Here is a 16296-nt window from a genome sequence, read left to right on the forward strand (position 1 = left end):
CCCGCTGTATGATGTCATATGCTGTAACCTCTGTGATTGGTTGAATTCTCCTGAAAATGTTCCTGTTTGTTGAATAAAGACATTAAAGGAAACAGGAAGTTGTTTTCATGAAGAGGCGGAGCCTCAGAGCTGATTCTGAATCGGATCTCTGATCTGCTCCACCCTCCAGACCTCAGAGACAAACTGGGTCATGATTGGGCCGTTTGGACCGGGCCTCAAGGTTCTGGACTTCTGGGTCAGAACCGACCAGGGAAATGCTGATGGAGAGTTTTAGCAGAACCAGGAGGTTCTGCAGAACCGTCAGGTGAAGGTGGAGATCCATCCTGGAGGGGACAGCAGAACCGGATCCGAAGGTTCTGATGAACAGAACCTCTCCAACCCGGTCATCAGAAGCTTCTAGAGATCCAATCAGAACCCAACTTGCTGTCCAGAGCCGCAGGCCCAACAAGTGGTGCTGGAAACACCAGAACAGTACTGGTCTGGACCAGCAGGACCCGGGGGTCAAAGGTCAGCGGGTATCACCCATTACTACCTAGAACCACCTGGTCCTGGTCCAGTTCCTAGAACCCGTCCTCTTCAGTAACTCTGGATGGGTCTGGACCCTTCAGTACTGTCACTCCAGAACCTGAGACGGTTCTGACCCCTTCTGGTCCTCCTAGAGCTGGTCCAAGTTGGCCTGGTTCTGGTTCTCCATCTGAGGGTTGGACCTCGGCTTCTCTAAGGTTCTGATCCATACAAGAGGTCCATTACGCTCCAGAACCAGAGACTGAGCAGACATGGGTTGATGGAACCAAGTTCTGGTTCTGATCCGTAAAGGAAGAGAAACCATGAATCAGAACCTCTGATGTTCTGGAGCTACTTCTCTGGACCAGAACCACTGGGCCTAAAGTTCTGTGCGGTCCAAAAGGTTCTGGTAGCAGCAGTTTCCCATGGAGCAACCTGATTGGTCGGTGAGGTCATGTGACCAGGAAGTGAGTCAGACACAGCAGCAGTTGGTAGTTTTATTATAAAAGCTGCAGTTTCTACTGACAGAACGAGGAACAGAAAAAACACATGGGGGGGGGAGTAACCATGGTAACAGTGAGGGGGGGCTACTGTTGGACAGTTTAACACACACACACACTGTTCTCACACACACACACTGTTCTCACACACTCGGTAACACTCTGAGGACCCGGTGTGTGTTTCAGAGTCAGAAGGTTTAAACCCAGCAGGTTTCAGCGGGTCGGCTGGAGTCGGGTCAGAACTCAGGGATGGAGGTCAGAGTTCATCTTTTGCCCCCCGATTGGGGGGCAAAAGGGGGTTTGGTTCAATTCCCACATTGCCTGTAGTTGTGTCCTTGGGCCAAACACTGCACCCTCCCTGTCTGGAGGTCAGGGGGCAAAACAGGAGGTCAGGGGGCAAAACAGGAGGTCAGGGGGCGCCAGTGAATGGCTGGCAGCTACAGCTGATACTAGATAGTACAGTATAGCTCGGTATAGAGCTATAACACAGTAGCTAATGTATTATCTATCTGGTAGCTCCCATCTGGTAGCTCCCATCTGGTAGCTCCCATCTGGTAGCTCCCATCTGGTAGCTACTATCTGGTAGCTCCCATCTGGTAGCTCCCATCTGGTAGCTCTCATCTGGTAGCTACTATTAGGTAGCTCCCATCTGGTAGCTACTATCTGGTAGCTCTCATCTGGTAGCTACTATCTGGTAGCTACTATCTGGTAGCTCCCATCTGGTAGCTCCCATCTGGTAGCTCTCATCTGGTAGCTACTATCTGGTAGCTCCCATCTGGTAGCTACTATCTGGTAGCTCCCATCTGGTAGCTACTATCTGGTAGCTCCCATCTGGTAGCTCCCATCTGGTAGCTACTATCTGGTAGCTCCCATCTGGTAGTTCCCATCTGGTAGCTCTCATCTGGTAGCTCCCATCTGGTAGCTCCCATCTGGTAGCTACTATCTGGTAGCTACTATCTGGTAGCTACTATCTGGTAGCTCCCATCTGGTAGCTACTATCTGGTAGCTCCCATCTGGTAGCTCCCATCTGGTAGCTACTATCTGGTAGCTACTATCTGGTAGCTCCCATCTGGTAGCTACTATCTGGTAGCTCCCATCTGGTAGCTACTATCTGGTAGCTCCCATCTGGTAGCTACTATCTGGTAGCTACTATCTGGTAGCTCCCATCTGGTAGCTACTATCTGGTAGCTCCCATCTGGTAGCTCCCATCTGGTAGCTACTATCTGGTAGCTCCCATCTGGTAGCTCCCATCTGGTAGCTACTATCTGGTAGCTCTCATCTGGTAGCTCCCATCTGGTAGCTACTATCTGGTAGCTCCCATCTGGTAGCTCTCATCTGGTAGCTCCCATCTGGTAGCTACTATCTGGTAGCTCCCATCTGGTAGCTACTATCTGGTAGCTCCTCTAGCAGCTCTATCATACAGTAGCTCCTGTAGCTGCTCCTCCATCAGTGACTGAGTGAAGCTCTGGACCCTCTGGCCTGGATGAAGTGCTATGGAGCTACAGAACCTCTACTACTGATCCATGTCTCTAACCAGGCCCTGGTTCTGACCCGAGACAGGACTCTGGTTGTGCTGGAGGTCAGAGGTCACGCTGGTCTGACCTCCGAGTTACAGAGGGAAACTGGGAGGAGCCGCTGGTAACCCATGGTTACCACGGTAACTGGGTCAGCTGGTCAACGGGTCAGGAAAGATCCGCTTATCCTGACCCGGTACTGGTTCTGATGGCTGCAGCAGCAGTTAGAGATTCTGGACCATTCTGACCCGGTTATAACCTGAACCAGATGTCTTTCATGGAACCGGGTCGGAACCAGAGGTTCTAACCGTTTCTAAGTCGGTACCAAACCCTGTTGATCAACCGTTTGGTTCTGGTTCCTGGGTTACAGCGGCCCGGTTCTGGTGAAGCAGAAACATACTGGGCTTTCTGAGGCCACTGACTGGTCTAGCTGGGACTGTCAGTTACCATGGTAACACCCATACCGGACCCACAGGAGTCATTCGGACCGGACCTCCAGGTACCAGCGGTTCTGGTGGTATCTGGAGGTGATGCTTCCTGGACCGGATCTGACCCGGTTCTGATGATGAAAGGCGCCGCTTGCTGGACGAGCAATGGAACTGCTGGACATCAGGATCAAAACCGGCTCTGAGACGGGTCAGAGAACCAGAACTAGAACAGTTCTGATTCTGGATCATCAACACCTGAGGGATAAACCCAGCAGGCACAGAACCAGAACCAGTCAGACCATCGGGTCAGGAACAGAACAGAGGTTCTGGACCTGATCCGCTCCAGACTGTCCTCCATCAGAACCGGTCCTGACTGGACCGGTCTCTGACCCGTCCAGTACCGGTCCGGTCTCTGAAACACACCCCGTTCTCCTCAGTCTCTCTACTCGTCGTCTTCCTCGTCTTCATCATCTTCCTCCCCCTCCTCATCCTCCTCTTCCTCGCCGCCCTGAGCTGAAGAGTCCGGGTTCCTGGCGAAGGTTCCCCCGCCGCGGTACGCCACCATGTCCTGCAGGCAGAGGGTTAGGGTCAGAGGTCAGGGTTGGGGTCAGAGGTCAGGGTTGGGTCAGAGGTCAGGGTTCCCCCCATGGTTCCCCTGGTTCCGGTCCTCACCCGGTCGTACTTCTCCCTCAGCTTCTGGGCCTTCTCCTCGTACGGCTGCTTCTCAGACTGGCTCAGTTTGCTCCACATCTCGCCCAGCTTCTTGGCGCAGTCGCCGATGGACAGACCCGGGTACTGCTGCTTCACGCTGGGCCGGTACTCGCTGCAGAACACGAAGAACGCCGACCTGGAGGGGCAGAGGGGTTAGAGGGAACCAGGACCAGAACCAACAGGAGTTCTGGTCCTCTGCTACTGGACCAACCAGAACCAGTCTCCCTGCAGATACTCACGGCGGCCTCTTGGGGGCGTTGGGGTCTTTCCTCTTGCGGCCTCTCTTGCCGAAGCCTTTGGGCGGGACATAGTCCCTCATCTCCCGGTTGTAGCGGACCTTGTCTGCCTTCGCCATGTCCTCAAAACGCTTCTTCTCTCCGGGGGACAGCGCCTGGACAAGAGGACAAGATGAGACCAACTAGAGGACAAGATGGGACCAACTAGAGGACACGATGGGACCAACTAGAGGACAAGATGAGACCAACTGGAGGACAAGATGAGACCAACTAGAGGACAAGATGGGACCAACATGAGACCAACTGGAGGACAAGATGGGTCCAACTGGAGGACACAAAGGACCTGGGGACACCAACAGGAAGCTGTCTGTCTCTAGATCCTTCCTGTCTGAGGTCAGGTCTCCATCAGCTGCTTTAATCCCAGATTATCTAAGATCCACCACAGAAGAAGAAGCAGAGTCCTCCTGGTGTCCGCCATGTTGGAGGCTCCAGCTGCTCTGAAGGACCCAGAGATTCTCCATGAATCAGCCAATCAGAGAAGAGCTCAGAGGAATCAGTGGTCAGCTGACTGACTGCTCAGGACTCCACTGCTGAAGGAAAATTTGGTGGAAGGATAAATGTCAGTGATTCACTCTGGTTAGCTCTGGTTGCATAGCTCTCTGTGAACCACAGGAATAACTTGTAGTCGCTTACAGAGGAGCGTTCAGGATGATTCATATGTGAACAAAGAATGATGGGGGTCGTTTCCATCTGAACTCGCTGCCCAGCGTCTGTCTCTGTCCAGCGTCTGTCTCTGCCCAGCGTCTGTCTCTGTCCAGCGTCTGTCTCTGCCCAGCGTCTGTCTCTGCCCAGCGTCTGTCTCTGCCCAGCGTCTGTCTCTGTCCAGCGTCTGTCTCCGCCCAGCGTCTGTCTCCGCCCAGCGTCTGTCTCCGCCCAGCGTCTGTCTCTGTCCAGCGTCTGTCTCTGCCCAGCGTCTGTCTCTGCCCAGCGTCTGTCTGCCCAGCGTCTGTCTCCGCCCAGCGTCTGTCTCCGCCAGCGTCTGTCTCTGTCCAGCGTCTGTCTCTGCCCAGCGTCTGTCTCTGTCCAGCGTCTGTCTCTGCCCAGCGTCTGTCTCTGTCCAGCGTCTGTCTCTGCCCAGCGTCTGTCTCTGCCCAGCGTCTGTCTCTGCCCAGCGTCTGTCTCTGCCCAGCGTCTGTCTCTGTCCAGCGTCTGTCTCTGCCCAGCGTCTGTCTCTGCCCAGCGTCTGTCTCTGCCCAGCGTCTGTCTCTGCCCAGCGTCTGTCTCTGCCCAGCGTCTGTCTGCCCAGCGTCTGTCTCTGTCCAGCGTCTGTCTCTGCCCAGCGTCTGTCTCTGCCCAGCGTCTGTCTCTGCCCAGCGTCTGTCTCTGTCCAGCGTCTGTCTCTGTCCAGCGTCTGTCTCTGCCCAGCGTCTGTCTCTGCCCAGCGTCTGTCTCTGTCCAGCGTCTGTCTCTGCCCAGCGTCTGTCTCTGCCCAGCGTCTGTCTGCCCAGCGTCTGTCTCTGTCCAGCGTCTGTCTCTGCCCAGCGTCTGTCTCTGTCCAGCGTCTGTCTCTGCCCAGCGTCTGTCTCTGCCCAGCGTCTGTCTGCCCAGCGTCTGTCTCTGTCCAGCGTCTGTCTCTGCCCAGCGTCTGTCTCTGCCCAGCGTCTGTCTCTGTCCAGCGTCTGTCTCTGCCCAGCGTCTGTCTCTGTCCAGCGTCTGTCTCTGTCCAGCGTCTGTCTCTGTCCAGCGTCTGTCTCTGTCCAGCGTCTGTCTCCGTCCAGCGTCTGTCTCTGCCCAGCGTCTGTCTCTGTCCAGCGTCTGTCTCTGTCCGTCTCCTGGTTGGTGGGAACGTTAGCTCATCAAGCAGGTTCAGCCTGGGGAGGAGCTTTAGCGCTGGCATCATGCTGGTTTATAGTAGACCAACCAACACAGTTTGTCTCTTATTAAAAACTCGTTAGAGCTACTAAAGCCACTTTAGCAGCATTAAAGGAACTGACTAGTTACAGAAATAGACCTTATTTGGGAGACATTTATCTCAGATGTAAAAAAAATACCGTAACAATACTGTAGGTTATTTGGTTTTTATACATTTTAAAATATTTTCACAAGAATGTCTCCGTTTTTCACGCTGCAAAGCATTCTGGGTAAATGACGCATAAAGGTCCAACTGGCTGGGTTCTCCAGCCAAAACAGTAATGAGTGACGTCATTTAGCCTTTTTCATTTGAACCGGAGGCATTGAAAACGATCGGAACATAGAAATGACCAGAGGTGAAGAGGAAGAGTTGGCCGTAGGAGCCTACAGGTTCATAATGAAACAATGAATGACATGGACCTCTGGTCACTGTGTGACCCGGTAAGTGGTTCTGTAGCTCTGGGTCCAGTCAGGTAACAGGGTCTGAACTTCGTTCAGCGTCATAATGGTTTTACAGTACCAGTGATCTAGCTCTGTTAGCATTTCCACTAGCAATAGCTCCGTTAGCATTTCCACTAGCAATAGCTCCATTAGCATTTCCACTAGCAATAGCTCCGTTAGCATTTCCACTAGCAATAGCTCCGTTAGCATTTCCACTAGCAATAGCTCCGTTAGCATTTCCACTAGCAATAGCTCCGTTAGCATTTCCACTAGCAATAGCTCCGTTAGCATTTCCACTAGCAATAGCTCCGTTAGCATTTCCACTAGCAATAGCTCCATTAGCATTTCCAGTAGCAATAGCTCCGTTAGCATTTCCAGTAGCAATAGCTCCGTTAGCATTTCCAGTAGCAATAGCTCCGTTAGCATTTCCAGTAGCAATAGCTCCGTTAGCATTTCCAGTAGCAATAGCTCCGTTAGCATTTCCACTAGCAATAGCTCCGTTAGCATTTCCACTAGCAATAGCTCCGTTAGCATTTCCACTAGCAATAGCTCCGTTAGCATTTCCACTAGCAATAGCTCCATTAGCATTTCCACTAGCAATAGCTCCGTTAGCATTTCCAGTAGCAATAGCTCCATTAGCATTTCCAGTAGCAATAGCTCCGTTAGCATTTCCACTAGCAATAGCTCCGTTAGCATTTCCACTAGCAATAGCTCCGTTAGCATTTCCACTAGCAATAGCTCCGTTAGCATTTCCACTAGCAATAGCTCCATTAGCATTTCCACTAGCTCCGTTAGCATTTCCACTAGCAATAGCTCCGTTAGCATTTCCACTAGCAATAGCTCCATTAGCATTTCCACTAGCAATAGCTCCGTTAGCATTTCCACTAGCAATAGCTCCGTTAGCATTTCCAGCAGTAATAGCTCGTTAGCATTTCGATTAGCAATAGCTCCGTTAGCATTTCCACTAGCAATAGCTCCGTTAGCATTTCCACTAGCAATAGCTCCGTTAGCATTTCCAGTAGCTATAGCTCCGTTAGCATTTCCAGCAGTAATAGCTCCATTAGCGCTGCTCGTCTTTGGCGTTTCTCCCAGCGTCTGTAGCTGTCTGGTTCGGCACCGGCAGCTTGGAGTTCGGCGCGGTGTCGGATCGGTGACGTCAGGCCGTATAGCTCCTGTTAGCATCTCAAAGAGCGTCCAGCTCTGCCAGTCTCAGCGGCAGCACGGCATTTATTTTTAGCTCGTTAAGGTAAGGAGCACCGGTTGGAGCCTTCTTAAATGGGTCAGTGTTCTGGAGACATGTCCAGGGTCCAGATTAGGTGCTTCGTTGTGTTCCTCCGGCTCTCGCACTGCGCTCTTTCTTTCATGTGGGAAATTATCCAGATTCTGTCTTAATTTTTATTTTCTATCGTAGCCGATAGTGACACCGTGTGGCGTTACCTAAAATGCCTCCAGTCAAACCAATATGATGAACAACTACTGGGTAAAGTGAGCCTTCCTGTAGACTCCCGGTACCGAATGGATCATTATGCGTCATCAACCCAGCGGTGAAAAAAATGGCGACCTCCATGGGTGAAAAATATAACAAAAAACGTTTATTTTTTTAAGTAATAATGAGTTGTGGTCTATCAAAAACAGCAATTTTCTAAGTAAGAGGAAAATTGTAACATATTTAGGCCAACATGCTCAACTAGTCCTGGATCCTTTCAAATTAAATCTCCCGTTTGTTGCTCATCTCTGCTCAGTGCAGCAGGTTTAACTCATCCTGCAGGGCCGGTCCAAGGCTGATGGGGCCTGGGGCAGAATCTGCCTGAGGGGCCAACATGCTGCTAAAAACATCAGCAGCTCCAACAGCTTCTGGTTGGATTTAATCTGGGAGAGGAGGGGGAGATTAACTGGCCAACATAAAAACTATCAGTTATAATCCATTTGTATTTAGTAAATAAACAGCTCAAAGATTAAACTCACAGCATCAAATTGTTGCCATGGTAACAAAACAAAATTAATTTTGTCCTTTGAACTTTTACAAAGTAAACTTGCCAGGTCCTTAAAATCTTACATTTAAATGTTAAACAATTTAAAGTCTTTTCATTTAGGCTGAAACCCATCCATCCATTTTCTTACACCCTACTGGGGGCTGGAGGTGCTGGTTCTTCTCCAGCCAACGTTCTGGCTGAGAGGCGGGGTCACCTGGACAGGTGACCCTGGACAGGTCGCCAGTCTGTTGCAGAGCAACACAGAGACAGACACAACCACACACTCACACCTACGGAGAATTTAGAGAAACCAATTAACCTGTCATGTTTTAGGACTGCGGGAAGAAGCCGGAGTACCTGGAGAAAACCCACCATGCAGAAAGACTGGGACCGGGAATCGAACCCCGAACCTTCTTGCTGCAAGGCAACAGCTCTACCAACTGCACCACTGTGCAGCTGAAACCATTAAATCACATTTATCAGCATTGATCATCTCAATAACTAAATGTTACATTTAAAATATCAGCATTTATGGCCCTGAAGCCCCATGGAGCTGCTGACTTAATGTGGATTAAACAGAAATGCTAATAATTGATATTCATTTTGTCTTTTTGATTGGTTGGTTTTATGACTAGCTTAGATCTCGTTTCACTGGCCATGTTTTCCTACAACATGTAATTACCCTGTGATATTTTAATATTTCCTGTCAACTTAACATCTTTTAATAGAAATACACGATGTTCCGCTGATGGATGCTCCAGTGATGGATGCTCCAGTGATGGATGCTCCAGTGATGGATGCTCCAGTGATGGATGCTCCAGTGATGGATGCTCCAGTGATGGATGCTCCAGTGATGCTCCAGTGATGGATGCTCCAGTGATGGATGCTCCAGTGATGGATGCTCCAGTGATGGATGCTCCAGTGATGGATGCTCCAGTGATGGATGCTCCAGTGATGGATGCTCCAGTGATGGATGCTCCAGTGATGGATGCTCCACTGATGGATGCTCCAGTGATGGATGCTCCAGTGATGGATGCTCCAGTGATGGATGCTCCAGTGATGGATGTTCCAGTGATGGATGCTCCAGTGATGGATGCTCCAGTGATGGATGCTCCAGTGATGGATGCTCCACTGATGGATGCTCCAGTGATGGATGCTCCAGTGATGGATGCTCCAGTGATGGATGCTCCAGTGATGGATGCTCCAGTGATGGATGCTCCACTGATGGATGCTCCACTGATGGATGCTCCAGTGATGGATGCTCCAGTGATGGATGCTCCACTGATGGATGCTCCAGTGATGGATGCTCCAGTGATGGATGCTCCAGTGATGGATGCTCCAGTGATGGATGCTCCAGTGATGGATGCTCCAGTGATGGATGCTCCACTGATGGATGCTCCAGTGATGGATGCTCCAGTGATGGATGCTCCAGTGATGGATGCTCCAGTGATGGATGCTCCAGTGATGGATGCTCCAGTGATGGATGCTCCAGTGATGGATGCTCCAGTGATGGATGCTCCACTGATGGATGCTCCAGTGATGGATGCTCCAGTGATGGATGCTCCAGTGATGGATGCTCCAGTGATGGATGCTCCAGTGATGGATGCTCCAGTGATGGATGCTCCAGTGATGGATGCTCCAGTGATGGATGCTCCACTGATGGATGCTCCAGTGATGGATGCTCCAGTGATGGATGCTCCAGTGATGGATGCTCCAGTGATGGATGCTCCAGTGATGGATGCTCCAGTGATGGATGCTCCAGTGATGGATGCTCCAGTGATGGATGCTCCAGTGATGCTCCAGTGATGGATGCTCCAGTGATGGATGCTCCAGTGATGGATGCTCCATCAGGCTCATCAGGTTCCCTGAATGAGCATAACTGGCATCACTTAGAAAAGTGGAGCTGAGACTTTGAGCGTTTTCTACCAGCTGTACTTTGTTTACTGAACCAGCTGCTGACGTCATTAGGCTCCTGTGCTGCGTTCAGGACAAGCATGGAAATCCCCCACTCTTCCTCCACACGTCACAATGATGGTCTGAATAAAAGGGCGGCGCCTGTCGGGCTGCGAGGCCTCAGCCAGCTGACCCTCCTGTCCCAGCTGAGAGGTTTACTGGCTGGACGACCAGAGGAATGATGCTGCCACCACCTGGTCCCAGCAGGGAGGATAAAACACCTGGATCCATTTTACTGATCTCAGATCATCTCCATGACAACAGCAAACATCATTTCTGATTCCAGATTATTTATAACTCAGTGACTTCATCATCCCATAATGTTGGACCATGTGACTGATTCTGTGACCTTTGACCTTTCCCAGAGTGAGTCACCTCAACAAGACTCAATAACCTGGAACTGATTCTTCCTACTGAACCTGAACGCATCTGAACTGACAGTTTATAAAGGTTTTAACTAGACCGTCTTCACATTGGACAGAAAACAGGAGGACGACCTCCGTCTCTGTCCACCAGTCTGCAGACTGTCCCTCTCACACTGTCTGGATCCCAGTCTGTCCCTCCGTCCTGCTATCTGTCCCCAGACAGGAGACAAAGGGGACGTTCTCTGGACGTCCAGAGAACGTCCGAGAGGCTGCGTCAGGTTTCTGTAGACCACAGGCGTCAAACTCATGTCCTCTACTGTCCCCTAGATGTGTCTCTGCTGCACCTGAACAGGACAATCAGGTCATCAAGGCTCTGGAGAAACGATCCACACCAGGAGGACAGGAAGCCGTTTCATTCCAGGGTTTTTACCTGAGGCTCATCTAGACCTGCAGGACAGCAGAGGACTGGAGTCTGATGCCCTGATCTAGAGAGAGCATGTGTCCGTCCCGTCCCCCTGTCCCTCTCCTACCATCCCTCTCCTCCCATCCCCCTGTCCGTCCCTCCGTCCTATCCCCCCGTCCGTCCCTCTCCTCCCGTCCCCGTCCGTCCCTCTCCTACCATCCCTCTCCTCCCATCCCCGTCCGTCCCTCCGTCCTATCCCCCCGTCCGTCCCTCTCCTCCCGTCCCCGTCCGTCCCTCTCCTCCCGTCCCCGTCCGTCCCTCTCCTCCCGTCCCCGTCCGTCCCTCTCCTCCCGTCCCCGTCCGTCCCTCTCCTCCCGTCCCCCTGTCCCTCTCCTACCATCCCTCTCCTCCCATCCCCCTGTCCGTCCCTCCGTCCTATCCCCCCGTCCGTCCCTCTCCTCCCGTCCCCGTCCGTCCCTCTCCTCCCGTCCCCCTCTCCGTCCCCCGCGTCTCTGACCTTCCACCTCTCGGAGCATTTCTTGGAGAACTCGGCGAAGTTGACCGACTGCTCCGGGTTTTTCTTGCGGTGTTCCTCTCGACACGTCTGGACGAAGAAGGCGTAGGCCGACGTCTTCCCCTTCGGCTTGTTGACATCTTTACGCATCATGATGGCGGCCTGAGGAAGAGGAGGAGGAAGAGGATGAGGAGAGCAGCTCCAGGAGAATCAGTAGACCTGATGGAGACACTCAACGCTCCAGAGAGACGAGTCCAACATGGAGACGAGTCCAACATGGAGACATCTGCAACCTCTGAACGATTTATTAATAAATGATCATATTAATATAAACCTGCCATCATTTTCTCCTGCAGGTCAAACCTGGTGACAGTAAACGCTGCAGGACAGATCAACACCAGATCAACTCATTAGAAGACGATTATTATTAATAAATTAGACTTTATTTATTAAAAACTGTTACAGTTCACACAGTTAATGAGACCCTAGAGAATCAGAGGAATGGGGCCAATTTGACCCAGAACAGGTTAGAGGTCCAAAACTCTACGGAGGAATAAAGCTGACGAGTCATTAATGAAGTTATGGGAAAGAGCTGCTGAACCAGACGGAGGTCAGAAGGTCATCTGTGAGCAGCAGGACGGTTCATGTTCTACAGATTCAATCATTGCAGATGTTGATGGAGAACGTCAGAGGAGCTGCATCTGGTTTTTGTAGATCTGGAGAAGAGGAGCTGAGGTTCTGCATGAGGAAGTCTGGAGTAACAGAAACATGTTAGCGGTGAAGGACAGGAATGGCTGTCAGACTGTGGTGAGGTGTGCTGCAGGAGGGACAGAGGAGGTCAAGGTGGAAGTAAGATTTCACCAAGGATCCACTCTGAGCCTTCCTGTTTGCTGTGGTGATGGACAGGAAACAGGAATCTCCATGGACTGTGATGTTTGCAGATGACATTGTGATCTGAGGTGAGCAGAGAACAGGTGGAGGAAAATCTGGAGAGATGGAGGCTCACCTGGGAAGGAGAGGAATGAAGGTGAGCCGTAGCAAGACAGAATACAGAGAGACCCGAGTGGAGACATGAGGTTACAGGGAACAGAAATAAAGAAAGAGAAAGAAATTAAGTACTTAGGGTCAACAGTCCAGAATAACGGTGAGTTTGGAAAAGAAGTGAAGAAACACGTCCAAGCAGGGTGGAGCAGGTGGAGAAACGCGTGATAAAAGAATATCAGCAAGAATGAAGGGACAGGTGGACAAGACAGTGCTGAGACCAGCAACGCTGTGTGGTTTAGAGACAGAGGCGATGATGAAGAGGAGGAGGCAGCAGAGATGAAGATGTTGAGGTTCTGTTTGGGAGTGACAAGGATGGATAAGATCAGAAATGAAAACATCAGAGGAACAGCTCAGATGTGTAGGAGATAAAGTCTGAGGAGCCAGACTGAGATGGTTTGGACACGTACAGAGGAGAGACATCGGTAGGAGGATGAGGAGGGTTAGGAGGATGGAGGATGGACCTCTGAGGATGGACCTGCCAGGAAAGAGACCAGAGGAAACCAAAGAGGAGATTTATGGATGGATGGACGAGACATGAAGGTAGTCGGAGTGAGAGAAGGATGCAGGGTTACATGGAGATGGATGACTCGCTGTGGCGACCATGAAAGGGAAAAGGCCAAAAGGAAAAGATTTAATAACTGTGTCACACTGAAACACGTCCTGACTTCCTGTTTAACCTCTGATTGGATCCTGGTTCTGTCTGGATTAAAATCTGATTATTTCACTAAAAACCCTAATTTAACCATTTAATCCAACCTGAGCAGATTAAAATGACATGTTCCTTTAATCTGCTGTTTCCAGTTATTTCTGTTTAAAAGGTAAATATTTAACTGATATTTGATCATAATTAATACCTGATCAGAACTGCCTTCAGTGATAATCTAATAATTTAATTAATAAATGCTTCACGTAAACTGATGCTTGGACATTAAACGGTGTTTTCCTCTCCGGATATCAGCCCCGGATCCATCCGGTTCTGCTCCACCGAGGCTCGGTTCTGTCCAGCGGCCTCCCTCCGCTCTCTCTGCGGCTCTCCGGGAACAAAGAACCCGGCCACAGGACCCATTTCTCCGCGGTGGAGCCGGCCCCCTAACTCTCCGGTTATCCTTGTGCAGATTCCCGGTTCTCCTCCTGGACATGGTTCTGGTCCCGGAACCGGGTGAGCCCCGCTCCATCCCTCAGCCTCCTCCCGGGCCGCAGCGGCTAGCCTGGCCGAGCTAACATGAAGAACAATGGGCCACCATTTCCCGCCCTCTGCGGAGCGGTCCCATCCCCCTCCGCGGGCCGGATAACCGGACAGAAACGCTCTTTAATCGGTATAAATGAGCACCGCAGACCCGGGGGAAATATATTTAATTTAAATTTCATACAAGAAGCGTTTTTATTTAGCTTAACACGCTTTGCAACGAAAACACAAAGTCTCTGCAGCTGCTGCGCATTTGAACGGAGGGCTTCGTCTACTTCCCGGAGAGGTCAGTGTCGTATGGAGGGGATACGGCTACTCCCTGGCATTTATAGTGAGAAAAATGGGCGTTTCGTGTTTACAACCCCACACTGTGAACAGTTTCCTGCGTGGAAACATCACGGAGCTCAGGTTGGAGGCCTGGGACAGTCGCCCCGGTCTGACCGAAGCAGCAGCCATTTTAAAAGCATTTCTCAGCCTTTTATCCGCAAAAAGGCTGAGAAATGCCATTTGCGGCATTTCTCAGCCGCAAAAAGGCTCAGAATCAGAGCCCATCTCCAGGCAGAATATAACCTTAACCGGTTCGGCTGAGGCAGGACGGACACGGGTACTCACGGGTACGGTAGGAGGCCCAGAACAAGGGGACTAGGACCGGATCTCTGGGTTGTCTGGGTCTCGGTTCGGGCTGTTGTTGTTTGGGGCTGAAGCTGCGACTGGAGCGGTTGGTTCACTTTCAAACTGGGTCGAACTGAGACTAAACCACGCCCACAAGAAACACCCCCATTCGTTATTTTCATGTAGGGGGCGGGACCTAAGGCCATCCCTCTGGGAGGAGTGGCTCTCTATTGGAGGAGAGTTTGTAAGTCCTCGCCGCTGATTGGTGAAGAGGACGGCTACTCAGTGTCAGACCCCGCCCACTAACCGCTGTTAACATCAGGACGGGGAACGTTCATTCCAGCTGGGCGGGGCTTCCCTCCATGTTAAAAAGATGGAGAACTGGAGGGAAACCAGCGAGAAGTGTCCAGTTTATGGGACTTAATAGGAACTGATGGTCATATGTGGTTTTTATTTCTGCGTTGTGCTGGTTTTATTTAATAATTAGGCCATGACAGGTTTTCTTTGTAATGGTTGGTTTATTCTGACGAGAACAAACAGGAAACAACCATGTTATGGGTGGGTTAGTCCTTAAAGTTAACTCCTGCTACTTACAACCATAGGGTCACTTAAATATCCACATTATTAAATAGATTTATTTATTAAAATATTACTGTAATTATTATGGTACCATTATTGAAGATGGCGCCGGTGTGTGTGGCTGCGTGTGTCTTTCTCTCGTTTGCTGATGTTTCTACTGTTTCTGACCTGCGTCATCTACGGAGCTGAGTCTCTGCTGGTTTATGATCCCAACACACTACTAGACCTCCAACCTGTGGTCCAGGATATGGATTTATTTGATGTTTCTGGCCAACAATCCTTGCCCCCGCTTCTGTCGGAGATTCGAAGTCACCTGTTCCGGGTTCCTGCGCTGCTGTCACGGAGGAGACGTCGTCGTCGACGCGGCTGGTGAAGCTGAAGTTTTACCTGACCACTGTCCTCCTTTTACCTGATCATCGCATGGATCGTTTCTCGGCTCTCGGGTGCCTCGGCGTTTCTTGGATCCCGTTGATGTCTGCTTGGTGCCAGTGGTCGGGTTGAAGCCCCTCCACACCGCCGCCCTTCACGGATCAACATTTGCCCTCGGTGTCTCCAAACCCTCAGATCGCTGTGCCGGGTTTCCTGACCTGTCCAAGCCCAGGATCCAGCTCCTGTCAGGATTGGCCTGGTAAACGCCAGGTCGCTTGCGAATAAAACTTTTATTCTTCGGGACTTTTTTAGTCACCAAAACCTGGATTTTCTGTGTGTGACTGAGACGTGGCTGAGTGTTGGTGAGTCCAGTTCTCTATCTGAGCTTTTACCAGCGGACTGTTCTTATTTTAATTCACCACGGACTTCAGGGAGAGGGGGAGGCACAGCGACGGTTTAAAACAGGACTACACATGTAAACTGTGTTTTCTACAGACGTCTTTCCCCAGCTTTGAGTTTATTTGAAATGAGACACGTAAACCCAGTTTTCTGTGCTGTCGTCTACCGGCCCCCCAAATATAATAAGGATTTTATAAGCGACTTCTCTGACTTTTTATCTGGGATTTTAACTATGAACATGTTCTTATTGTTGGAGACTTCAATATGTGTTGTCCTGATAAGCCTCTGGTAAAGGACTTTTTAAGCCTTCTGGACTCTTTAACCTGGTACCGGCCGTATCCGGTCCTACACATGAGCACAGACACACACTGGACCTGGTCATTTCCTGCGGTCTGCCTGTGACTAACCTGGAAACCTGTGACTCTGTGTTCTCGGATCACCTGCCTGTTTTATTCAGCGTCACTTTGCCACCTGCTGCAGTTAAAACTGTGTCGGAGTATTAACCCTTCCACTGCCACTCAGTTCTCTGCTGCTTTCCTTCAGCTCTGTGGATCATCTGACCTCCTCCACTCTGATACAGAACAGTTCTGGTCCTGGTTCTGTTCTTCCTGTCAAACCATCCTGGACTAAAAACCAGGCAGCCAAGGATTAAAC

At 50.8% G+C, this 16296-nt stretch overlaps 1 protein-coding gene across 1 annotated transcript; it reads right to left on the reverse strand.

Annotated features, from left to right (window-relative positions):
- Positions 1 to 987: 987 nt before the first annotated feature.
- On the reverse strand, positions 988 to 14434 carry LOC145548626 (high mobility group protein B2-like). Its single transcript, XM_081599390.1, has 5 exons — positions 14296 to 14434; positions 11457 to 11615; positions 3897 to 4048; positions 3619 to 3793; positions 988 to 3514 (listed from the first exon to the last, which is right to left on the reverse strand). Exons 2-5 carry the CDS (start codon positions 11604 to 11606, stop codon positions 3389 to 3391), a joined length of 603 nt encoding a protein of 200 aa, XP_081455516.1. The 5' UTR covers positions 11607 to 11615; positions 14296 to 14434; the 3' UTR covers positions 988 to 3388.
- Between the last annotated feature and the right edge of the window lie 1862 nt (positions 14435 to 16296).

This window comes from Poecilia reticulata, chromosome 18 (assembly GCF_904066995.2).
Source record: "Poecilia reticulata chromosome 18, P_reticulata-male-v2, whole genome shotgun sequence".
Taxonomy (NCBI): domain Eukaryota; kingdom Metazoa; phylum Chordata; class Actinopteri; order Cyprinodontiformes; family Poeciliidae; genus Poecilia; species Poecilia reticulata.